At 40.6% G+C, this 26,391-nt stretch overlaps 1 protein-coding gene across 3 annotated transcripts in view; it reads right to left on the minus strand.

The window, feature by feature from the left end:
* Pigl (phosphatidylinositol glycan anchor biosynthesis class L) overlaps nt 1-26,391 on the minus strand; it is an 86,687-nt gene that overhangs the window by 2,072 nt on the left and 58,224 nt on the right. For 2 of the 3 annotated variants that reach the window (XM_015506825.2, XM_015506824.2), the window contains exons 3-6: nt 17,829-17,919; nt 9,618-9,685; nt 6,699-6,730; nt 4,197-4,330 (exon numbers count right to left, since the gene is read on the minus strand). In XM_015506825.2, coding sequence (XP_015362311.1) covers nt 4,197-4,330; nt 6,699-6,730; nt 9,618-9,685; nt 17,829-17,919 — 325 coding nt within the window. The remainder of the gene's footprint in view (nt 1-4,196; nt 4,331-6,698; nt 6,731-9,617; nt 9,686-17,828; nt 17,920-26,391) is intronic. The other variant, XM_048786100.1, reaches the window with a different exon arrangement.

Genomic DNA, 26,391 nt, shown 5'->3' on the forward strand with positions numbered 1-26,391 from the left:
TCATTGTATTTTAACAACTGTATTTTTAATTTTTATTTTTTTTGGGCACTGGGAATTGAACTCAGGGGTCCCTGACCACTGAGCCACATCCTAAGCCCTATTTTGTATTTTATTTAGAGACAGGGTCTTACTGAGTTGCTTAGTGCCTGGCTTTGAACTCATGATCCTCTTGCCTCAGCCTCCTGAGCTGCTGGGATTACAGGCATGCACCACCATGCCCAGCTACCAAGTGTATTTTTTAAATTATTGTTTTTGCTCAAAAGTTAGAAGGAATAGCCCCATAAAAATCAAAATTGGGTATAAAGTTTTGTGTTTCTGCTTTCGGAGCATTTTCACTAAATATTCTTCAAAATAAGGCTGGCTTACTATTTCATTCACCTGCTGAATATTGTTCCTATTTTAGCTACTCTAAATTATACTGTGAGGAGCTGGGGTTGTGGTTCAGCGGTAGAGTGCTCGCCTAGCATGTGCAAGGCCTTGGGTTCGATCCTCAGCACCACATATAAATAAATAAAATAAAGGTATTGTGTCTAACTACAACTAAAAAAAATAAATATTTAAAAATTATACTAATGAAAGCTGTGGTTATAGCTCAGTGGTAGAATGCTTGCCTAGCACATGTGAGGTACTGGGTTCGATCCTCAGCACCACATAAAAATGAATAAATAAAATAAAGGTATTGTGTCCATGTACAACTAAAAAAAAGTTTTTAAAAATTATACTAATGATAACATTGCATATAAGTTCCTGGACACATCTTTGTTCATTTCCTTAGGATAAAATTCTAAAAGTATAAATTATTGGACGAGAGTTTCTATAAATAGTATAATTAGTTATATTTTAAAAGAAAAAGATAAAATTCACATTAAATTCCACCATCTAGATACTCTATAAATCTGTTCTGTAACCTGTTGGTTTTTGCTTAATGTATCAAAAACATGCAAAGGTAAGAACAATTTCTGAAACCCCTTCTGACATTCATTACTTTTGTTTCCTTGAAAGGCTGTAACAATTTATAAACCCATTTCATTTAAAGCTTCAGTAATGATCTTTTCCACTTTGCTAGCAAATAAGTTCAAATAAGTTACTTGTTCTTTCTTTTCCACTCCTCCCCTTCTTTTCTCCCTCTCTTCCCCCTTCTCCCTTTTCTTTCTTTCTCCTTCCCTCTCTTTTTCTTTCCTTCACTGGGGATTGAAGTCAGGGTGTTCTACCTCTGAGCTAAACCCCCAACCCTTTTTTAAAAAAAATATTTTATTTACATTTTAGTTTTCCGCAGAGACAACATCTTTGTTTGTATGTGGTGCTGAGGATCGAACCCGGGCTGCACCCATGCCAGGGGAACGCGCTACCATGTTACCGCTTGAGCCACATCCCCAGTCCCCCCCCCCTTTTTGTTTTTTAATTTTGATACAGGGTCTCAGTAAATTTCTAAGGTTGACCTCGAATTTGCGATCCTTCTGCCCTTGGTCTTCAGGTTGCTAGGATTACAGGCATGTGACACTGTGCCTGGCTTTTTAATTTTCTTATTCTCAAAATACTTTGGCTGTTCTTACTTGGTCAAGATGCGACAAATTTATGCTTCCTGTTCCATATTGTAGTCATGGTAGAAAAATATAAAGAGGATTAAAAAAAAGATGCAGATGGGTCAAAACTAAAACCAACAGTATCATAAACCTACAAAATATAAACAAGTATGAGTGGTTGAAGTGGAGGGCTCACTGACTGAAGGCCCAGGAAGATTGGGAGCATTGTGGGTTCTGCTAGACTGGGGACCCAAACTTGAAGCTGTGAGTCAGGGAGACTGAGGCAAAACTACCTTTGTTTCAGGTTTCACACTACAGAAAAATTATCCTTCTAGTGATGTATTTAATGCCACATTTTCTTATTTTATGCTTTGATAAAAGCATAAAATAATTGATCACAAAACTCATTGATCACAAAACAGTTACATTAAAAAATCAACAACAAAGGAATATTCTCATTATTTGTGGCCATTCTATCAAGTCACTAGAACACTGAATTAGTGAATACTGGACTACTGCTCATTCCTGTGAGTCTCTGGTCACATTTTCATTAACACATCAATATATAACATTGTTTTATGTGTGTTCCTGTTTAAAGAGAAATTATTTAATATACACTTTGCTGATTGATTTACATTGAACTAGTGCCAATTGCACTAGAACTCATGTGTGTGATGAAGCTTATCTAATATATCTATTTTTTCCATAAGGCCTATCATAGCCTCTTTTGTTTAAGGACACTAGACAGCTTCAGCCTTGTATTTCAGACTTAAAAAAAAAAAAAAAAAACCTGAGCTACATCCCCAGCCCTTAGAGATAGGGTTTTGCTAAGTTGCCCAGCTGGCCTTGGAAGTTGTGATCCTCCTGAGTGTGCACCACTGCGCCTGGCTACTTCAGTCATTTTAAACAGTAAAATCAACAAAAATCATAAAATAAGAAAATGTGGCATTAAATACATCACTAAAAGGATACTTTTTCTGTAGTATGAGACTGAAACAAGGTAGTTTTGCCTCAATCTTCCTGGAAACATGCATGTGTGGCTCAAATTTTTCACTGCTTTTTAAATGACTATGTCAGTGCTCACAAAAGCAAAAAATAAGAAATAAAAATTGCCCATAATCCCACCATTCAGAAGTAGTCATTGTTAACATGTTGGGCTATATGCTTGTATTATTTGAGATCACACTAGAATTGATTTTTGAGTTACAGATAAATTTTTGTAAGTAGGCAAAAATGGAACTGCAAATAATAAAGGTTGAAAAACATCTGCAAACTCTAACATACATCCCTGAAACCTCATGGATTGAAAAGAAACTCACAATGGAAACTTAAAGGATTACATTAAAGGAAATTAATAGTATTAATGTACGGTTTTTTAAAAAAATTTTTTTAGTTGTAGATGGACACAATATTTTTATTTATTTGTTTTTATGTGGTGCTGAGGGTGGAACCCAGGGCCTCACGTGGTGAGGCAAGCACTCTACTACTGAGCTACAACCCCAGCCCTAAAGTATAGTTTTTTTTAAAGACTGAAAATAAAAAGAAGCCTAACCTTTCAAAAAAAAAAAAAAAAAAAAAAAAAACCCAGAATAAAACATGAATAGAGGAGGACAGAAATAATAACGAAAAAATTAATGAACTATTAAAGCAACAAGAGAGGATTAATATTTCTGCTCAACATACATTCTAAGCATCTAGCAAAGTGCCTTTTAGTAGGAATAAATGCTTATTGAGAAAATAAGGCTACCTGTGTCTCTGAGGTGGACTTAAGTCTTCTACAGATTGCACCTGGAGACAAATTGGAGCTCGTCTCATCTCCTCATCTCTAATGATTCTGACAATCACCTGCCCCACTGACAGCTAAACTTTCACTAGGAGGGCATGGGTGGGTCTGGTTCTTCCTCAGTTCGCAAATGGGCTTTCGGCTGTCTGCCCCACTGGCTCTTTACAGAGGATCCTGGCAGGTCTGAATTTCTTTTAGACTCAAGCTAGGAGCACTGGAAAACTGGAAAATCTGAAATATCTAATGATCAGGAATTCATGACATATTTATGGTATATCCATACAAATGAATTATAGGCAGGCATTATAGTTGGAACACTTAGTGACATAGGAGAAAATATTCATAATATTTTGTTAAAGAAAGCAGATTTTATTTTTTTTTTAAATATTTATTTTATTTTTTTAGTTTTCGGCGGACACAACATCTTTGTTTGTATGTGGTGCTGAGGATTGAACCCGGGCCGCACGCAGGCCAGGCGAGCGCGCTACCACTTGAGCCACATCCCCAGCCCAAGAAAGCAGATTTTAAACAGTAAACAAAGTGTGATCCCATTATATAATAGTAGCATGTAGCCCAACATGTTAATGATGATTACTTCTGAGTGGTGGGACTGTGGATAATTTTTATTTCTTACTTTTATTTTCTTGATTCTCTATAAGGAGTATATATAATTTAGGTTCTTTGTTGTTTTATTGTAATCAGGAAAAAAGTTCAAAGTCATTGAAAATTTCTGCCTGCCAAGGTCTAGCTGGCTTAGTAGTAAAACTCAGGGGGAGATGCTAAGCCGCTGTGAAAGGACTATGGGAATTGCCTCTGCAGAGCAGAATTTTGAGAAGCCAAGAGGCCTGGCCCAGATCTGACTAAGGTGTCCAGGAATTTGTAATCCTCACCTTTGCCTGTGCCACTTCTTCGCTGGTGAGCACGAAGAGGATGTCCTGAGTATGCAGCAGAGACCAGAGCAGGTCCAGGAGGAAGAGATACTTGCGCAGCACATTCACAGACTGAAGTGTGAGCACAGAACACCCTGGTGGGGAGGGGATGGGGAAAAGTAAAGAGCCTTGTTGCTCCCAGTCAGATTTTCCCCCGAAAACTTCCACCACCTCTATGGCTTAGGGCAGGGCTGGAGTTGCCAGGTGTCTTCACAGCACCAAAGCTGCTCTTTGCCCATTATTCCTGCAGAGAGGAAGAGTGAAAGGGCCACAGGAGACCTGGCTGGCTACCCTCTACCTCACTCTGTGTCTTATTGAGAAGAGATGGGCAGCTAGAGATCTGGATCTGGCTACCTCAAGGCCGAGGGAAACAGGAATTTCTATACTGGGGAGCTAGAGACATATTTCTAGCTCTGTTGCTCAAGAACTGATCCAAAACTAACTGCTCAAGAACTTGGGAAAGCCCCTTAACTGCTCTGAATCTCAGTCTTCCTCCCTCTCTCCTTCCCTTCCCAGCCTGCTTTTGATCTTCTGGTCTCAAGTGTCTTCCAGCCTTAGGCTCCCAAGTAGCTGGGACTAAGATGCCACTGAATCTGGCTTTTTTTTTTTTTTTCTTTTAAATATTTTTTGAGTTGTAGATGGACATAATATATTTATTTATTTATTTTTATGTGGTGTTGAGGATGGAACCCAGTGCCTCATATGTGCAAGGCAGGTGCTCTACTACTGAGCTACAGCCCCAGCCCTGAATCTGGCTTTTGTGTGTGGGGGGGGGGAGGGGGAGGGTACTGGGAATTGGACACAGGGATGCTCTTTCACTGAGTTTCATGCCAGCTCTTTTTATTTTGTTTTGAGACAGGATCTAAGTTGCTGAGGCTGGCCTTGAACTTGTGATCCTCTTGTCTCAGCCTCCTAGGTGGCTGGAATTATAGGTGTGCACCACTGCACCTGGCTGCATTGGCTCTGTATAGCCAGTGTGGGACCTGCCCTTCTCGCAGGATTGATATAAAAATAAAATGAATTATAGTCATGTTCCAAAGACTTCACAGTTTGGTAAGCTAAGTAAAGCCATCTGGAAAGGGCACATGCTACTTATGTCTCATTGATTCAATTTTTTTTTTTTTTTGGTACCAGGGATTGAACCCAAGGCCACTCAACCACTGAACTACATCCCTAGACCTTTTTTTTTAAAAAAACATTTTTTAGTTGCAGATGGACACACAATATCTTTGTTTATTAATTTATTTTTTTATGTGGTGCTGAGGATGGAACCAATGCCTTACACATGCTAGGAAAGCACTCTGCCACTGAGCTACAGCCCCAGCCCATCCCTAGACCTTTTTACTTTTTATTTTGAGACAGGGTCTTACCAAGTTGCTTACAGCCTCACTAAGTTGCTAAGGCTGGCTTCAAACATGCAATCCTTCTTCCTCAGCCTCCTGAGCCAGGGATTAGGAGTGCAACACCACGCCCAGCCTCATTGATTCAATTTTCATATTCTCCTGTGAGGCAGGACAAACCTGAAACTGACTCAGAAGGTTAAACAGGAGTGTCATGTGGAAATGATCAAATGGGGTCAAATACCTTCCTGTGGGCTAGGAAGAGTTTCTCTTTCAAGCAGTTTATTCTATCAGGCACCTGTCAGGCACTTACATCTTGGTTAATTAATGGGAGCTAGAATTTGAGTTTGGATAAACAGATTGCAGAATACCAGAAGTGGAAAAGACCTACCCTATGAGAAAACTAGACAGGTGAGGAGACAAACATGGTCTTTCTGCACATCCAGAATCTGCTGACAGGGCACTTGCCAATGATACAACCTGAGAGATCTGAGTCAGGAAGTATGCCTCTGCTCTGCTGAGAGCAGCCTCTGTGTACAATCGTCTCTCAACTTCAGGGAAATTTGTTCTAGGACCCGCACAGATACCATGATGCTCTAGTCTCTCATAGAAAATGACAGAGTAGCTGGGCATGGTGCACACAACTGTAATCCCGGTGACTTGGGAGGCTGGGGCAGGAGGATCGCAAGTTCAAAGCCAACTTTTGCAACTTAGCAAGGCCCTAAGCAACTTAGTGAGACCCTGTCTCAAAGTAAAAAATAAAAAATATCTGGGGATGTGGCTCAGTGGTTAAGTCCCCTGGGTTCAATCCCTGCTACAAAAAAGAGAGAGAAAAGAAAATGACAAGACTATTTGCATAAAATCTATGCATGTCTTCCCTGTATACTTTAAAACATCTCACCTTATAATACCTAGTACAATGTAAATGCTATGTAAATAGTTGTTACACTTATATTCAGTACAGACAGCATCCCCTCAACCCCAAGTAATTTTGATATATGGTTGTTAAATACATGGATATGGAACTTGAGGAATTTGGGTGACAGTATTTGCAAATTTCCCTCTGGTAAATCTCCTGGAAGGATAGCTTCTAGTGACTTTCTGCAATAGGAACAGGTCTTACCTTTAGGGAACTTCCCTTCGGAGTGCAGGGCCCTGGAAGAGGAAAGGACAAGCGTGAGAGAAGGTGAGAATCGCATAGTCCTTTGTACTAACGTGAAGGGACTTCTGAGGAAGGGTGACAGGGCCCATGGTCCCCTTACATAGGTTCCCAGGTGGTTTCTTTTGCATAAATCATCAAATTTCTGGGATTCCATACCTCTGGCTACAGTTGAAGAGACCAGGGTGGGCACCTCACCCAAGGACAACTAATCCAGAGGCGGGTCTATATGACCCTGTCAAGCTTTGCCTGAGATGAAAGTGATTACCTCAGATTCTTCAAAATTTTTCTCTTGTAATTGTGACCTGAGTATAGTAGGAGAATATTTTAAAATACATTAAATATTTAAAATATTCATTGACATTTCTTTCCTAATATTTCCTTTCTCTTTTCTGACCTCCCCTATCCCCAGAAGGGACAGGATGAACCAACAGCAGTAATTTCCAAATTGTTTTCTGTTTTGTTGTATTGAAAGCTTAGGAACAGAGGAGAGAGTGAGTAATTTTCTGATTCAACACACATACACACTTATTAGTATCTGACTTGAGAGACAGTTGAAAAGCCTATGGAACTGACTCCCTGGCAGAGATAGAACCAGAATCCAGGAATCCTGGTTCTCCACTCAGTCTTCTGGCAGAAACATGTCAAAGCAAATCCACCTTAAGCAGTAGAAAAACCTGAAAAAGGCCCTGGGATCCTGAGAAGGAGGTGATTTGGTCGGCATCCCGGACAGAGCTCGGGGATATCCAAGGGAAGAGGTGAGACTGAAGTGTACACAACCTGGGAATTGCACTTGTGGCTCTTACAGCCATAGGGACAGGGACAAGGAGGGGCCTCAGGTGGGAGGGAAGCCAGAAAGAGACTGAGAGGTAGCCAGAAAGGTCAGAGAGAAGGGAAGACCAGCTAGTGCCAGGTAAGTCAAAGCAGCATTTTGATGAGTGACAGGAGGAGCCAAATGTCACAGAAAGGCCCAGACAAGTGAACACACTAAAATGGATCTGGTGAATTTAGCAGGCAGGTGACTATGGAGAAAAGAGTTTTCAAAGATGGTGGGTGTGTCCACAAATTGTTTTATCTGAAGCACAGTGACTTCCACTATTGCAGGGAGAAGACCTGCACTAGTGTTGAGAGCCTGCAGTACTCCAGCCACTTAAGGAAAATGGTCCTGGGAATTTCTGTCAGCAGAAAGTTGTCCCTCTGGGTTCTCTGTCTGGAATGAAGCCCTCCCTGTTTTCCCCACTTCAGTGGTGACTATACCAGGGTTAGAACCAGTCAAGTCAACCTCAAGTGCCCAGGCAACCCTGACTGCTAAAGTGCTCTTGGTTTGTTTGCAGGAGACCTAATCTGATCCTCTCTCTGGTACAATCTGTATACTTGGTGAGAAGTCACAAGGCTCAGTGTGCACCTGGAGTGTGAATGGAGACATTATTCCAGTTTCCAAGCAGCTTGCATGCATACCAGTCTTGGAAGCCCAAGGTTCAGGGTAATTACATGGTTAGAAAGACCATTTCTGGGTTGCCTATTTTTCCATGTATCTTTAAAAAAATTGCATCTCTGGCTATAATGGGGGGATGGGTCTCTCCTGAATCTGAATGGACCTAATGCAATGAACAACACATTTTTATAGTTGTGGCCTCTGGGTGGGACAGGAAGAGAATAGTCTTTACAGGAGGGAGAACGGTCTGGCCTCCCCTGATTCCTTAGAATCCCTTGATTCCAAAGAATCAGGGAGAGCTGTCTGCAAAGAATATATGAACAAAAATTTCTGGCATCTTCCGCTACGTGATGTATGATTTAAGGAAAAGCTTGAGGGTCCTAATGTAGATTTGTTTTGACATGTTTCCACCAGAAGACTGAGTGGAGAACCAGGATTCCTGGATTTTGGTTCTGTCTCTGCCATTATTGACTTGTAGCATTGGGCATACCGCTTCATTGCCTCGGTCAAATGAAACAGTTGGACTTAATGACTGTGAGGTCATTTCCAAGTTCAAATATTTCACTGCTCCAGACTGAGAATATTGAACACCTATAGAAGAAGGTTATAAAACAACTCTTTCATTTCTGGTTGTCCTTTTCCTTCTTCAGTATCTAAGACAAGACCACCACTCTGCTGATCTGGATCCTAGCAGAAGCACTTTACCATGGTCTGTGTTTGCATGATCCTAAGTCACTCTGTATCTTTGAGGTTCCATTTTGGTTTTATAGGATAAATGAAGACAAATATCAGTAAAATAGGGTAGCTTTGAAGGACAAATGAGATTTACTATCAGATGTGGATATTCTCCTTTTACAAAGAAAGACTAGAGATAGTAGCAAAATCTGTAACGAAAGATGCCAAAATAAGTGAGAGTGGGCAGGGATTGTGGCTCAGCAGTAGAGCACTCGCCTAGCATGGGCGGGACCCGGGTTTGATCCTCAGTACCACATAAAAAATAAAGGCATTGTGTTGTGTCCATCTACACCTAAATAAATAAAGAAAGAAATAAAGAAGTGAGAGGAAGAAGATGAAGCTGGGGGCACCTGACTCACAGGACTCATTCCTTGAAGTCCTGTTCATGTGGTTCAGGGGTTGCAAAATTGGCCCTGAAGTTTTCTCTGGTTGAAGTAAAGAGAGAAATAAAATCAATTATCCCATTTGCAGTATCCAGGAGATTTTAAAAAATTCACTTCTTTAGGAGGTAAACATTCCTACTGAGACTTATTAGAGATTTCTCATGAAGAGGACTTAGTGAGATATAGTGAGCAACACAACCAGTGATGGTGGTATAATTCAGTAGTATATTTCCTAGAGCTCAGATAACCAGGGATAAAGTGCTTTAGCAACTGAGATTCCTAAGCAAATGGACAAACCCTGTCCCACCTCCATTACCCAGTGAATCATACCTCACAGCTGTGTACAGAGCAATGTGATTGCTGTGACCACTGACTCCCCCTGCATCAAAAGTCACCACCTGTAGAGACAGACAGGGTTTTCACTCAAAACTGTCAGAATGTTTCTTTTACTGCCTCAGCTTCCAAGTAGCTATTGCCATTCCCTTGGAAAGTAAAGGAGAGAGAAGAACGCTGGCATTTTTCAAATTCTGAGAATAGCTGAACTGATTTCTAAGCATATCAATGATGTGTAACTATTGGTTTGGCTGATTATACCATGGAGACTATTTTTATGGGTTTTACTGTTTACCGTGTACTCCTGGCCAGTGCAGCAGAGTAGAATTCACCATGACAGAAACTTGGATTTGAAATATCTTTTTACTTTTCTGCTTAGTCATTTATGAGCATATAGTTTTTCTGGCTGGCTCTTGTATGATCTTTGTTCAGGTAGACGTTGCCTGATTTATTTAGGTTCTTTTCCTTGTGCGATACTGCAGGTACAAAAGCTTCAAGAGGGCCAATGTCTACTCTGGGGTTGGGTTCATGGAAAAGGCTTTTCTTTTCATAGACTGTCTCTGTTTCCATTTTTATAGCTATGTCAACATCTCTTTATTAACTCCAAGTTCAGTCTAGGTTCTTACAATTCAATTCAGCACAGATGGATTAATAAGACCAAATGATATTTTAATAAGACAATCCAAAGAGTAATCTGAATAATAAAAGAAATATAGAAAACAGGACTAAGAAATAGAATGATTGGTTAGGAGGTGATGGAAAGAGGCAGGCTCTTCCCAAGGAAAGATGGCCATAGCATAGACGAAGGGACTTGGAACAGGACATAGAATAGTTTGAGAAGGGATTTACTCTTGCTCTTTTTTTTTTTTCTTTGCTTTTATTTTTAGAACTAGGATTGAACCTAGGGGTGCTTTATCACTGAGCTACATTTCCAAATCTTTTAAAAATTTTTTATTTTGAGATAGGGTCTTGTTAAATTGCCCAGGCTGGCCTTGAATTTATTATCTTCCTACTTCAGCTTCCGAAATTGCTGGGATTATAAGGGACATACTATTGAGCCTGGAGGTCTTTCTATTTTAATTATAAAACATGTTGATTGGCCCTCCTGAGATTCAGAATCTATTCTTTGGGACATTATGAATCTGAATTAGGTGAATTCAGAGTGATCTCAAGAGGGTTACCTGCTACCAGAGAGAAGGGTTCTGCCAGGGGTTCTACCCTCTTCATGAAATCTGTAAAGCTCTCTGATAGAGCCCATCTCTCCTTCCCTTTGTCTCAGGCCCTTATTGCAGTTTCCCTGGGATCAATTACTCTGCATAGGAAGGGTTTACCTGGAGTGGGTCAATCAAAACTGAGCATTCCTATTAGAAGCATCTACTTCCACCTCTCCCGAACATCAGCCCAATCCCTGAACTGTCATTCTAAAATCTTAATCATTTTTTTCTTTAAATTTTTCAGTTGTAGATGGACACAATACCTTTATTTTATTTATTTATGTGGTGCTGAGGATTGAACCCAGTGCCCCATGCATGCGAGGCAAGCACTCTACCACTCTGCCACAATCCCAGCCCAAATTTTAACCTTTTAAAAAAAGAAAAAAGGGCTGGGATTGTAGCTCAATTGGTAAAGTGTTTGCCTCGCACGTGTGAGGTGCTGGGTTCAATCCTCAGCACCACATAAAAACAAATAAATGAATAAAGGTATTGTATCCATCCACAACTAAATTTTTTTCTTTTTTAATTTTTTGTCTTCTTCCTTTTTAAAAAATATTTTTTAGTTATAGATGGATACAATACCTTTATTCATTTGTTTGTTTTTATGTGGTGCTGAGGATGGAACCCAGTGCCTCACACGTGCAAGGAAAGTGCTCTACCACTGAGCTACAGCCCCAGCCCTTAAAATCTTAACCTTTTAATGTAAAGCTCAGATCCCAGTTAAAGACAAGTTATCTTTAGAATGGTTATCAGTCTCTGAGGACTTGGTGTGAATGAGTGCTCTGGAGTAAGATTTCTTGCTAGGCTGAATAATCACCCCTCAAATATGTCCTAATCCCTGAAACCTGTAAATGTTATCTCATGTGGCAAAAGGAACTTTGCAAATGTAATTCAAGTTAAGGATTTTGCAATGGGGAGATGACCTTAGATTTGTTGGTGGGCCCAAATGTAATATCAGTGGTCCTCATAAGAAGGACATAGAAGAGAATCAAAGTCAGAGAAGACCATATGTTAAGAGAAGCAGAAATTGGCATGATATGCTATGGAGGATGGGGTTGTAAGTCAACACATTAACTCTAGCTCAGTGAAACTGATTTTGGGAATTTTAACCTCCAGAATGGTAAAAAACAAAAATAAAACAACAACAACAACAACAACAACAACAAAACATTAGCATTGTTCTAAAAAATAATTTATTAAAATAAAAAAGTTTAATTTCCGGTTCTGATCATGATTTTTCCATGTAACCCAACCAGGGGAGACTCAAGTCTAATCATCTCTGATACTAGTTATGCAAAGTTCCTTGGGAAAAATCACAGAACTGTATTAATAGAAGTTATTTCATCTTGGAATGTCTTGACTTCCTCATGTGTGAAATTGGTGGAGGTACAGATAAAACAAAGTCACATGAAAGCGTTTTAAAAACGTACAGCAGACAGTGCTAGAGTGTATTAACTCTAAGTCTGTCACCATCAGGTGGAGCTAGATTGTTATCAGAAGGAATTCTGACAATTCTGCCTGTAATCCCAGCTACTTGGGAGGCTAAAGAGGATGGCAACCTAGAGACCAGTCAGGGCAACTTAGTGAGACCCTGACTCAAAATTTCAAAAAGGCTGAGGGAATAGTTCAGTGGTAGAGTGTTTGCTTAGCATGCATGAGCTCCTAGGTTCAATAGCCAATGAAAAGCCAATCGTGGTAGTGCATGCTTCTAATCCTAGCAGCTCTGGAGGCTGATTCAGGAGGATCGCGAGTTCAAAGCCAGCCTCAGCGCTTATTGAGGCCCTAAGTAACTTAGCAAGACACCCTGTCTCTAAACAAAATATATAAAAAAAAGGCTGGGGATATTGCTCAGTGGTTAAGCACCCCTGGGTTCAATCCCTAGTACCCCAAAACAAGTGAATAGAGAGAGGATTATGGGTATGGGGAGGAATGCTGGAGGCCATTCCCTTGGCTAGGGGATTTGGGGCCATGTAGAATTCAGCACAATTGCTTTTTTTTTTTTTTTGGTGCTGGGGATCAAATCCAAGACCTCACATATATTAAGCACATGCTCTACTACTGTACTGAGCTATTTCTCCAGACCATGTTATTTTTGAAACTTTCCAAGGTATTTGTTTCTTCTTCATCCTATATCATCTTATACTCTCTCTCCTTCTTTATTTTTTAAAATTATTTTTTAGTTGTAGATGGACACAATGCCTTTATTTTATTTATTTTTATGTGGTACTGAGGATTGAACCCAGTGCTTCACATAGGCCAGGCAAGTGCTCTACCACCAAGCTACAACCCCAGCCCTCCTTCCTCCTTTCTATTGCAAGCTGGGCTGAGCTGATTGTATCCATATCCCTGGACTTTTGTAGATTTTTACATGACAATATTTCTTTCTTTTTTTTTTTTTTTTAAATTTTGATATTTATTTTTTTTAGTTTTCGGCAGACACAACATCTTTGTTTGTATGTGGTGCTGAGGATCGAACCCGGGCCGCACGCATGCCAGGCAAGCGCACTACCTCTTGAGCCACATCTCCAGCCCATGACAATATTTCTTAAAAAATTTTTTTTTAAATTTTTATTTATTTATACGTGGTGTTGAGAATTAAACCCAGTGCCTCCCACATTCCAGGCAAGTGGGCTACTGCTGAGCCCTAGCTCCAGCCCCATATTTGTAGTTCTTCACAGAACTCCATCCACTTTTCTTCTTTCCTAGTTTGCAGAACTTTTGGATCAAAGGAAATCTTACTCACTGCCCTCCCTAAATAAAAAAGATATCAGTGGGATACCTCAGTTTGTTTCTTCCTCCTCCTCTTTCTTCTATTTTTTTTTTTTTTTCGCGGGGGTTACCGGGGATTGAACTTCAGGGGATTGAACTCAGGGTCACTCAACCACTGAGCCACATCCCCAGCCCTTTTTGTATTTCATTTAGAGACAGGATCTTGCTGAATTGCTTAGGGCCTCACTAAGTTGCTGAGGCTGGCTTTGAACTCTATCCTCCTGCCTCAGCCTCCTAGGCCAATGGGATAACAGGCATGGGCCACTGTGTCTGGCTACTTCTACTTCTTCTCTTTTTTTCTTGTGGTGCTAGGAATTGAATCCAGGGCCTCATGTGTGTGGGGTGACCAGTACTCTATGACTGAGTGAATACTCACAGCCCTAGGGCTATGCTGGTTTCTAAGATACTGGTTCTTAACCTGGGGATGGTTTTACCCATGGACATTGGCGATGTCTGGACACGTTTTTATTGTGACAGCTGAGGAGAGGGGTTGCTACCAGCATCTAAGGGGTAGAGGTCAGGGATGTAGCAAAACATCTACAATGCACAGGGTAGCCCCCACAATAAAGAACTATCCAGTCCCAAATGTCAATAATGCCGTAGTTGAGACACCCCGCTGTAAAGGAGCAGGGAGTAGGTGGATTTAGTTTGCTGTTGTAATCCTAGTTCTCATCGCAGTAAATGTCCCATAACAGGCATTTAACAGATATGTACTGATTAAGGGTTAAAGGAGAAGTTAGGTGCAGTATCTAGCCAGCCTGACACCCAGAAAAGACAACAACCAACCTCCTGAGCTGCCTTCTGTGGAGGGCAACTTTACACTTTCAAGAGCCCTATCCACAAAGAGCCACTCTTTGTGGTTCTCATGATATTCCTTCAGTGAGCAGAGCAGGCAGCTTGCAAGCATATGATAGACATGGGGCCAGATGGAACCAATTCCTGTCATCACACCATAGTGAGGGCTGCAGAGCCAGCTTTGCTTCAGACAAGGGTGCTTTTGGTCTTATTCTGGCATGGATCAGGTGATAAATTCTCAGCGCTGTGCTCTCCACTTCTACCTATGTTTCTTTACTGGTGCTTCACTGTCTATTGCTATGCAGTTAGTACTTTTGGTTTGAATAGGGCTCCTGGAGATTCCCAAGATTTATGTATTCATCCGGGTATAGGACACTGCCCCTGAGAATTATCACCTGCCTAGTACTAACTAACCCCTCAGCCCTTGTCCTTCAGGGGCTGTGGGATTATATAAAAGAGCACTTAACTGTGTCACTAGGAGCTGAACACAAACTCATACTTAGCTCCACTATGGCTGGGTATGGCCACACTGGCTGTTTTAGGATGCTCCTATACCTCCATTGTGACAGTAAGTTCAGACCAAGGAAGTGCACTTTGATAACTTAAATTTTCTTATTAACAGCAGAGGATATTGCACATAATTTATTAATTATTTTTGAGCTGTTTTAAAGTGATTTCCTTGTTGACTGCAATTAAATTAAGATTCTCCTGACAATAAAGGCCCTTTACTGAATGAATGTGAACAGCAGCACACGTTCAGGAAAGACCTCCAGGCAATGAGAGCTCTCTCTTGGGATTTGTGCCAGTTTTTGGAGATTTTTTAAAGATGGTCCTGGCCTTCATGGACTTTATAATCTAATTTACAAGATATAAGTCTGCATCTTAAAGAATAAACAGCGAAATATGCCATATGTTCAGTGCAAACTGCAAATACTGTGGGAATCCCAAAGAGGGCTGAAGAAGTCAGGGAAGGCTTCTTGGAGAATGGATTCTGGATCACAAATCACTTTTCTGGGACTCAAATATAGGAAACTTTTCTGAAAGCAAGAAAGGGATGCCGAGCTGTCTGTGCCTTCAAGATTCCTCAACCCCAAATACTCAGGACCCAGGTTAGCTGCAACATGTTCTGAAAAAGAAACTTAGCCCTTCAGCAAGGATAAACTATAATTTCCAGTGTCCTGGATTAAAGTAAGGGCCAGATCAGGGAGGACCTTGAATTCCAAGTTGAATAAGATGAGAGTAAATCCTGAAACCAGGAGTGACTGGGGGAGACCAGTACCTCTTATACACTGAGAGAGCAGAGGAGGGATAGTATTTGGGGATTTGTTCTAGGGAAGCCACTACCATGGGAAAATGGTGTGCAAGTCTGAAGGACCAACCTGAAGATCAGCTCTGTCTAAACATCTAGGTTATGGCCCTGAGAAGTTCTGACTATGAAGGTGGGGAACTGTGGGTAAGAGGAACAAGGCCAGCTGCTGTCAGCACAATTGGGCATGTGACTCCTAATGCATGCATCTAACACTGCTTTCATGCTTATATCCTCTGGGAAGGGACAGTGGGATGTATAGGCCTGAAAAATCATAAAAACCATTTTTTTCCATTCAGGAAAAGAAAGAGGGGAAGAACAAGTTGGCGGGGTTAGGGATCTTGAGGCCTACTTATTTCTTAACCTTTAAGTGACTCAGAATGAGCCAGTGAGATGGATATTTTGTCTATGTATATGGTTTCAGTTATATTTTTGTCATTAGAAAACAGTTTGGTCTAGCACAGTGGAGCATGCCTCTAATTCTAGCAACGTGGAAAGTTGAGGCAGGAAGTTACCAGTCTCAGCAAAGCAGCAAGACCCTCAGCAAGATTCTGTATCAAAATTAAAAAAATGAAAAAAACTGGGGATGTAGCTCATTGGTAAAGTGCCCTGGGTTCAATGCCCAACACAAACAAAACAACACAACACAAATCGAAACAAAAACAGTCTCACTGGCCATGGTAGTACATACCTATAATCCAGCTATTTGAGGATGACAGGAGGATGGCTAGGGACCAGCTCAGCAACTTGGAGAGACCTTGTCTCAAAATGAAAAATAAATAGGCCCTTGGGTTCAATTCCCAGGACCACAAAAAAAAAAAATCTGATTCATATACTAGTGAAAATCCTCATTTAAGAACAGTCGATGGGGCTGGGGTTGTGGCTCTGTGGCAGAGTGCTTGCCTAGCATGTGTGAAGCACTGGGTTCGATTCTCAGCACTGCATATAAATAAATTTAAAAAATAAAGGTTCACTGACAACTAAAAAAATATTAAAAAATAATAAAGGTCTAATTTACAATGATGAATTCATCATTTATAAAAGCTTAATATATTTCTCTTCAGGCAGAACTCATTATTTATCTGTTCATTCATTCATTTATTGCACTGGGGATTGAACCTAGGAGTGCTTTACCACTGAGCTATATCTCCAGCACTTTTTATATTTTATTTTGAGACAGGGTCTTGTTAAGTTGCCGAGGGGCTCCCATAAGTTCAGAGGTTGGCCTTGAATTTGCAATCCTCCTGCCTTACTCTCCCAAATCACTGGGACTACAGGCCTGTGTCACCACACCCAGCAAGGAATCATCTTTTAAAGAACATTACCCAAAATTTAAATCAAATGAGAAGGGCTTTAAATGGTGGAATTTTAGATATTAACCCATGAAGTATTATTATTATTATTATTATTAGTAGTAGTAGTAATAAAAACAAAACAAAAAATCTTACTGGTTTTACATGCCTGTAATCCCAACAACTCGGGAGGCTAAATTAGGAGGATTACAAGTTCAAGGCCAGCTTCCACAACTTAGCAAGACTCTGTCTTGAAATTAAAAAAATTAGAAAAAGGGCCGGGGATGTAGTTCAGTGGTAGTGCACCCAGAGTTCAATCCCCAGTGCTGCAAAAATACAAAAACAAAAATTCCTACCTTCATCACTTGCCTACACTGGTCAAGCTGTCTGGGCTCTGAAAACCTCCATTTCCTCAATGTTAAGTTAAAATTATAACATTTACCTTAAAAGTGAAAATGATATTCTAAATGTGAAACTGCTTGGCACAAGGTGAAATTCTTTATCAATGAGAGTCACAGTGGGACTCTTGGGACTCTAAGCTTTCAGGAGGTGAGGCAGAGGTGGGGGAGGGAGGACATCATTTGAAAAAACCTCTGCCTCTATCAGAACATTGATAATTCAGCTATTTGGTTTCACAAAAGATCTAGAAGAATTAAAAGGTGTGTTTGTTCCTTGCAGGTTTAGAAGAGAGCACTGGAAGTTTTGGTTTTTTTATGGAGTGGCCTTGGAGCAAAACTGGAAGTAGGAAAGCAGTCACAGGACAAGTTGCAGAAACCAACTGTTGAGACAGGACAGGAATCCCAGGCTTTTCACTAGGGATGTGAATACTTACCAGGTTGATGTCATTGACCTCTACATGCTGGAGGAGAATGTTGGCCACATGCTCTGTGTCCCACTGCACTCCTGGATCATCTGGGAAATCACTGCAAGTGAGAAGCACACAATTTGAACATTTGTTCAAGAGCAAACTTCTCCCTAAGATCCCATAGATGTATGTCTGGTTTTGTGACAGGAATTACATTGGAAGTTGGGGGGATTCCCTACCCTTGAGTTACTGAGATTTCAGCTAAAGAGATTAAGCTTTACACATAAAATAATTTACATGTGAAACAATGGATAATTCCATACAGTATACTTTCAGAGCTTTGTGCTTGTTGCTGAGGGGAAGTAACAGCATCAATGAGACAAGGCTCTGTCCATAAATTGGGGAGACAGATGTGCTAACAATGAACTTGAACAAAGACAGTATAATGCACTTTCTAAGACTAACAGTAAAAGGCTGGGGCACAGGGCTGGGGTTGGGGCTCAGTGGTGGAGCGCTCGCCTAGCGTGTGTGGGCCCTGGGTTCAATCCTCAGTACCACATATAAATAAATAAAATAAAGGCATTGTGTCCAATTACACCTAAGAAAAATAATAATAACCAAAAGGCTGGGGCACAGTGGTGCATGCCTGTAATCCAACCTGTTGGGAGGCTGAGACATGAGGATTGTCTGGGCAACATAGTGAGACCCATCTCAAAATTAAAAATAAATAAATAAATAAAGTAACCATGCCACCCCCACTTTTTAAAGGTTTGAACCAGGAGCATTCTACCACTAAGCTACAATGCTAGTCTTTTTTATGTTTTATTTTTAAAACAGGGTCTCCCTAAATTGCTTGGGCTGCCCTTGAACCTGTGCTCCTCCCAAATTACAGGTATTACAGATGTGTACCACCACACCCAGCCATAACCATGCTTTGATTAAAAAGTACAAAGATACTTCATTTAAATTCATAAACATCTTTGAAGGGAGCTTTTACAGAGGAAGTTGAATAGCCTGCTTGTGAGGCAGTTAAGAATTGGACATGAACTCTGGTTTTCTGACTGCCAAGAAGTCTTAGTACTAGGAACCAGTTATGTTCTCCCTCCACCAGGAATGGGGCCCACCATGTCATAGAAGCAGAGGTCTGTGTCAGAGTAATCTACAATTTATCATAGCCTCCACCAGGTCAAACTTATCTTCTCCTACCTGCTGAAATACTTTCTGCCCCAATTTTTGTACATGAATCTATGACATTACCCGATATGAGACCAATGATTCAATATGACCCCTTTTGCATTATTCACAATCTTAAAAATAGATTCCCATCTCTCAGTTCAGGTAGGAGTAATACCCATAATGCCACTGAGAACTCAAGAACTCTTTTTGCTCCCTATCTGGCAGGCTGCTATAACCTCCCCAGGGACTAGAGCCATTATTTGACCGTCTTAGGACCTTGGGCAAACCTGGAGCTTTTTCATCAGGAAAATGACATTAAATAGTATCATTTCCTTTGTTTCACTGGCTACCTTATCAACCCCTCACAGTACTTTCTATAGAGGAAAGTTTTATATAAAGTCTTGTCCTGTCAGCCAATCCATGTAGTTCTCAGGATGCTCATGCAGTGAGAAGGGCAGACTTCAGCAAGTGGGGGAAGGGTCAAGAAGAAAGTAGGAACAGTATGAAATCCAGCCTTGTTCTCTGGAAATGGAATATAAAATATGACTAGCTGAGCTCAGACTGTGAAGGAGAAGTAAAGATACAGGAACCACAGAAAGTACTCTGAAGTGATAAGAGCTACACACATGGTTCTTGGCTGGGAGAGCCAGATAAATGTATCAAAACATCATTTTAGAAACTGAATACATGAATAATAGTCTCATGGAACTTTAGCACACAAGATGGAGGAGCAGTCTAAGAAAAAGGGCAGGAGAGTGTTGACTACGCCTACTAATTCTGGGTTCTGAAATGCTGAAAAATGAATCCAGAGTGGGAAGCTCATGCAGGGTACAACTCCACACCTTTCTTCCCCTGACATGCTGAGGAAGCCAATTATTGGGGGGACTCTGGACTGCCAATGTCTGCTCTGTGAGGTGACACATCTGATATGGCAGCACTGTTATTATGACCAATTCCAAGCACCTCTTGTCAGGCATTCAAGTTTTTCCCCCAGTCTGTCTCCTATTTTGATCCACTTTGCTTCTCTAGGTGAGAGCGCAAAGGAGATAACACAGATGAAGAACACCTAAAACTGAAGGAGCTATGCAAATGTAAAAATAGTGGCATTACTGCTACAATAGATTAATTTAAGCCCTTAGAAAAAAGAAAGAACTCCTCTGTCTTCCTTGCTCTGAAGTCCTCTGCAGAGCATTCTAGGTGAGGTATCAAACAAACCACTATAGTTAAAGCAGGAAATTCTAAAAATTCTTTTTCTTCTTCATTTATTGTTGTTGTTGTTGTTCTGGGGATTGAACCTTATGTATGCGAAGCAAGCACTCCACCAACTGAGCTATATCCCCATACCACTAGGAAATCAGAAGAACTCTTATTATTTAAAAATTTTTTTGTAGTTATAGATGGACACAATATCTTTATTTATTTTTATGTAGTGCTGAGGATTGAACCCAGGGTCTTACATGTGCGACGCAGGCACTCTACCACTGAGCTATAGTCCCAGCCCCAAGAATTCTTATTTACATGTGTTTCCATCTGTTTGAATCTCTATTTTGTAGTTATTTTAGAAAATATCTTTAATGAACAGTTTTTCAACAGGTATGCAATTTAAACTAAAAAACCCACAAATATGGAGGTGTAAACTCAAATTGTGTTTTCTATTGTTGGGAAGCGTGATTAAAAAAAGTTTGGAGATCACTGGTCTAATCTACTCACTGTTCATTTTATTTAATTTCTTTTCTGGGTATTTTATTACTTATTTTTTTTATTACTTAATTCTTTTCTTGCTATTTGGCTCAGGCTGGTCTCAAACTCCTGGGCTGATGTGATCCTCCTCCTCCTGCCTTAGCTCCTGAGTAGCTGGAAGTACAGGTGCATAACATCATGCCCAGCTACTTTTCTGGTATATTTTTAAAAACAATTTTATTGTGGTACAATTTTATATAAAACCTACCTGTTTTAAGTGTACAATTTAGTGACTTTTAGTAACTGTTCAGAATGTCCACATTTTACTAGTGCTTTTGCATCTATTCAATTCTTTTTTTTTTTTTTTTGGTACTGGGAAGTGAATCCAGAGGCACTTGACCACTGGGCCACCACTCCCTGCCCTTTTTCTTATTTTTATTTAGAGACAGGGTCTCATAGAGTTACATAGGGCCTTACTAAATTTCTGAGGCTGGCATTGAACTTGTGGTTCTCCTGTCTCAGCCTCCTGAGCTCTGGGATTACAGGCATGCGCCACCATGCCCAGCTATTTAATTCTTGACTCTCTAACCTATCATAAGTTCACTGATAAATATATGTGACATTAGAAATTTATAATTAAGATCAAGTCAGGAAAATGAAAACCAGAAAGTATACAGAAGGAAACTTTTTTTGTGTGTGTGTGGTACTGGAGATTAAACTCAGGGGTGCCATACCACTGAGCTATATATATCCCCATTCCTTTAATTTTTTAAAATTTTGAGACAGGGTCTTGCTAAATTGCTGAGGCTGGCCTCAAACTTGTGATCCTCCCATTCAGCCTCCTGAGTCACTAGGATTACAGGTATTTACTACCATGCCTGTCTAGAAGGAATTTATAATACAGAAAATTTTTTACTCACTTGATGGGAAGAGATAAGAGGCCCAAAAGGGAACAATGAAACAATCCAGAGATTGGCAATAGAAGGATGCCACTACCACCTTGATGATGGACTCCAGTCATGAAACAGGGTGATGGAGGGAACTAGGTTGGTAGGAGCTAGTCAGGGAACATTGAGCCACCGATGGAGCTGTCACTGGGATGGAAGGAGGGGGAAATACCCTGTTTTTTTCCTCCTCTATCTTTCAGTCTTCTGTTATCACCATCTATTGGTTTAACTTATCCAGAAGTCACTTAACAAGGGAAACTACAGCTTCCACTGATGCAGAGCAAAGGGATAAGTTTCAATAATGTCTTGCTTCCAACAGATGAGATGCTTGGGAGATTTTTACTTTTGTTTCTTAATCTTGGCCTTAATCTTTCAAAAAATAGCAGCAGTCTGTCCACCTGCTTCTCACTATCTAAAAAGTTAAGTTTATATATTACAGAAAGAAAAGTTTGATTTTGAATGCTGAAAAGGGCCATGTGAGTATCCCTCACTCATTTTACCCCTGATTACTATGGAACGCTGGCATTTTTATCCCTGATTACTATAGAATGCTGGCGTTTTTAGACATAAAAGGAGCTTGAGATATTTTTAAATTGCCCAAGAATTATTTGAATATTTTCCATTATATCAGGAATATACCAATAGGTATATTTTAAAACAAATTATACAGATGAAGTTTTCCTTGACTTCCCATATTAACACAAACACAAATCTGCTGTAATCAATGAGGTTAGAAATAATTATCATGTTTTAGAGTAATTCTTCAAACCATGTTTTTAGTCAGTACCAATAGTAATTGGAAATATGTATTTTATGGAAATAAAATACATATAGAAAAACTGATGGAGATGGAGATTTTTTTTGTTGTTGTTTATTTATTTTTATAAATATTTTTATAAATAAACAACAAAAAAGTGGTGCTCAGGATCGAACCCAATGCCTCACATGTGCGAGGGAAGCACTCTGCCACTGATCCACAACTCCAGCTCCATAAAGCCAAGTTTGTAGCCAGGTTTTGTCTAAGAAAAGTTGAGGATGATAACTCCAGAGAACTGAGTGGGACAAGGGGCATCAGATACTGCAGGACAAAGCTAACTAGGGATCACATCAGGAAGTTGATGAGTCCTCTTTACTGGATGTACTGCTGTCCTTTCAGAATTCCAGTTGATAAAATTCATTTTGCCTAGCCCTCTCAGCTCAGAAATAACAAAACACAAGCCCTGAATGGTCATACTTTGCATCCAGACCTTCTGATAGAGAAGAGACCTATGGTCTTTCCATTTCATGACTTTACATCTCAAATCAATCAGATCATGTTTCTGGATGAAAGCCAGCAAAGAACTGAGAATGAGAGGCAGACCTTCAAGGCTGTTTTCAAAGGAAGTCTGAGGACTATTTAAAATTATTTAAAAGGCCTATTAAAGATTGTTTAGGCTGTGGATGTATTTTAGTGGTAGAGCACTTGCCCTGGATTCAGTCCTCAACATGACCCCCTCCAGGAACAAACACTACAAAAAAAAAAAAAAGTTTAAATAAAATAGGCAATTTATAAAGAAAGAAATGCAAACTGCCAAAATATAGTAAGTTCTTTCTGATTCTTACAAAGAATCAAATAGATGCATGACTAAAGCAAGATGCATATATGGAAAGGAACACAGGGAAGAGGTACTGTCATATACTGCTGGTGAGAGTTTAAGTTGCTAAGAAGACAATTTGCCCATACATGATTATGTGTGCCCTTTGACTCTGCCCTTCTAGAAATTTATCGCAAGGAAATAGAGAAGTTTAAAGGCCAAAGTCAGAGCAGGCAGAAATAATGTGTTCACTGCAATTACAGAGGAAAGAGGTCAGCAGTTCTGTGTTTTACCACCAGGGAGCAATTTCTCTAACTTCCTGAATTGTGGCTTATAAAAAATGTTAATGATAACACATAGTTTTTTAGGCATGTTCAGAATAAAAGGAAAGAAAGCATAGATGCACCCAAGGTATGAAATGTTAACATACAATTAAAAAACCCTACCCCCTCCCAAGTCCCTAAACTTTAATTTTGCTGTCTTCTCAGAAAGAATGAGGCTCACGGGAAAAAGAAACAGAACTACATTTAAAGAAATTAAATTCTGAAAACAAAATAAGTCTGTGAGAGAACTTCTACATAAAGGGCTCTGGATGTATTCAAGTCTCCAGATATCCTAGTCTTGGTTTCCAGAAAGCACAGCCTAAAACAAAGGCTTAAGCTCAGTGTATCCTTTGCAGGGGAATGTGAGCCCCAGAAGCAGAGATGAGTTACAGAGGGAGAGAAGCACTAGAGGAGGCAATTATTGACACAGCCCCATTTCTGAGCACTGGCCATACAATTTTACAGAAGTGTCTAGAAAGTTTTATGAAAATCATCTCAGACCTATTCACCTGTCCAGGGGGATAAAGAGGAAGTATTTCTCTCCATAGAGTGCTTACTTTCCAATAGTTCAGGATTGAGTACACTTGGGCACCTGAGAAATGGCAGAGAAACCCTAGGGGAGGAAAGCAAGAGGGGCAGAGTGAGCTGAGGCAAGGAGCTGTCAAACTGAACCAACCAGAGGTTGGTTGGCTAAATAACCCTGGAGAGGAGTCATCTAGAAGGAAGGTTGCCAGGGACCCAAGACACTAGGGCAGGGCTATGAGAGAATAAAATCTGCTCATTTAATGGGATTCAGACTAAGCACACACTATGTAACAAATATAGGGCTAACTTTAGAGACTAAGACAGTCACAAGTCATGGGCCCTTCCTCAGGAAGCTTTGTGTCTAGTGGGGAGAGGTTTGGGATCCTGTAGGATGAGAAGGAATTTGCCAGGAAAAGGAGACGGGGACAGGGAGGAGGTCAGGAATTTAAGGTAGGGGTGGCGGCATGACTGGTTGGTGCCACAACCATATGCCAGTGTTTCTGAAACACATCAAGTACCTCATGGTGAAGATGGCTCTGCATTTGGCTCTGAAGGCCTCTGAGGAGAAAAAGGTTGATATTTCGGAAGCCACCAAACATGGCAGGGGAAGCCAACTCTTACGATTCCTTTGATTTGATACCCACAAGCATGAAAAGCCCTTCCTGAGGGTACATTTAGCAAACATAGTGTTAATACTGTTAGAAAATGACCCAAACTCCCAGCCCCACCCTAGACCTCAATGTTCAGTAAACAGGACAGCCTCTCAGCCTGTGGGAGTTCATAAAAATAACGTTTGTTTTCCTACTGGCAGAATATCCTCAAACTCTGACCTTTTCTACACATTCTGACTCACTCTGGCTGGCACTCTTTAGAGCAGGGTCAGAAGAGTCATGGAAACACTCCAGGAGAACTTTCTGTGGGGAGGTCAGTCCCTTTAGACACCAAGTGAGAAAAGGCTCCTACCTTCCCCTCTTGAGCCAAGAAAGCCCATGGCCCAGAACTTTTCCCCCCAGAGTCCTGCATACAGAGACCGATGACATGGTCTCTGTGGCTGGAACTCCACCAGGGTTGGGAAATAGCTTATCTCTCTTAAAACCGAGTCCCACTTTTGCACACTGCACTCTGAACTTTAATACAGACGGAGGCGGCTCACGCGTCCTTATTTGGTCTTGTGGCTTATATAGCCCAGGCTGGAAGGCCGAGCTGCCCTTCCTCCACCACCTCTGGCACATTTCTAAACTCTATTACTTCCTTTGTCATCCAGAGCAGACAAAGGTCAGTGGGGTTCAATGAAACTCTAATGCAGGCCCAGAACATGAAAGCCTACCTGGGGCCTGACAGACATGAGGGCAGGGAGAAGAGACCACAGGCTGCACTGCTCACTGTTCCATAAATATCTGGAATCGGATTGGAAGGAAAATAGGTTTCATTTAAAGCCAACCCCTCAGCTTGCTCAAACTGCATAAAATTCATTTTCCCCAACTTTTGTCTATTTCTATGTGGGTGGGAGGCTGCTGAATCCAGCCAGCTAGGATCTAGGTAGGGTCCCTGGTCTTGGCTGCTAGTAACAGGACCACTCTGGGAGGCAGCAACTATTTACTGGCCTTGAGGCCATGCTAGAATATAGCTGCTGGAGCACAATTCCTGGGGCATACTGAAACTCAGGGAATGCAAAGGAATTGGATCTAGGCTGAAAAAAAGTTGGAGATTGACATTTTAAAAGAGGGGCCAGCTGGCACCAAAACAGGCTGGTAGACCAATGGTACAGAATAGAGGACACAGAGACCAACCTACAAAATTACAACTACCTTATATTAGACAAAGGAGCTAAAAGCATGCAATGGAGAAAGGATAGCATATTCAACAAATGGTGCTAGGAAAACTGGAAATCCATATGCAACAAAATGAAATTGAATCCCTTTCTCTCACCATGCACAAAAGTCAACTCAAAATGGATCAAAGATCTAGGAATCAAACCAGAGACTCTGCGTCTAATAGAAGAAAAAGTTGGCCCTAATCTCCATCACGTGGGGTCAGCCCCAAATTTCTTAATAAGACACCTATAGCACAAGAGTTAAAACCAAGAATCAACACATGGGATGAATTCAAACTAAAAAGTTTTTTCTCAGCAAGAGAAATAATATGTGAGGTGAATAGGGAGCCTACATCCTGGGAACAAATTTTTACCCCTAACACATCAGATAGAGCTCTAATCTCTAGGGTACACAAAGAACTCAAAAAGTTAAACAACAAAAAAACAAATAACCCAACCAACAAATGGGCCAAGGACCTGAACAGACACTTCTCAGAAGAGGATATACAATCAATCAACAAATACATGAAAAAATGCTCACCATCTCTAGCA

Source organism: Marmota marmota, unplaced genomic scaffold (assembly GCF_001458135.2).
Source record: "Marmota marmota marmota unplaced genomic scaffold, marMar, whole genome shotgun sequence".
In the NCBI taxonomy this organism is placed as follows: domain Eukaryota; kingdom Metazoa; phylum Chordata; class Mammalia; order Rodentia; family Sciuridae; genus Marmota; species Marmota marmota.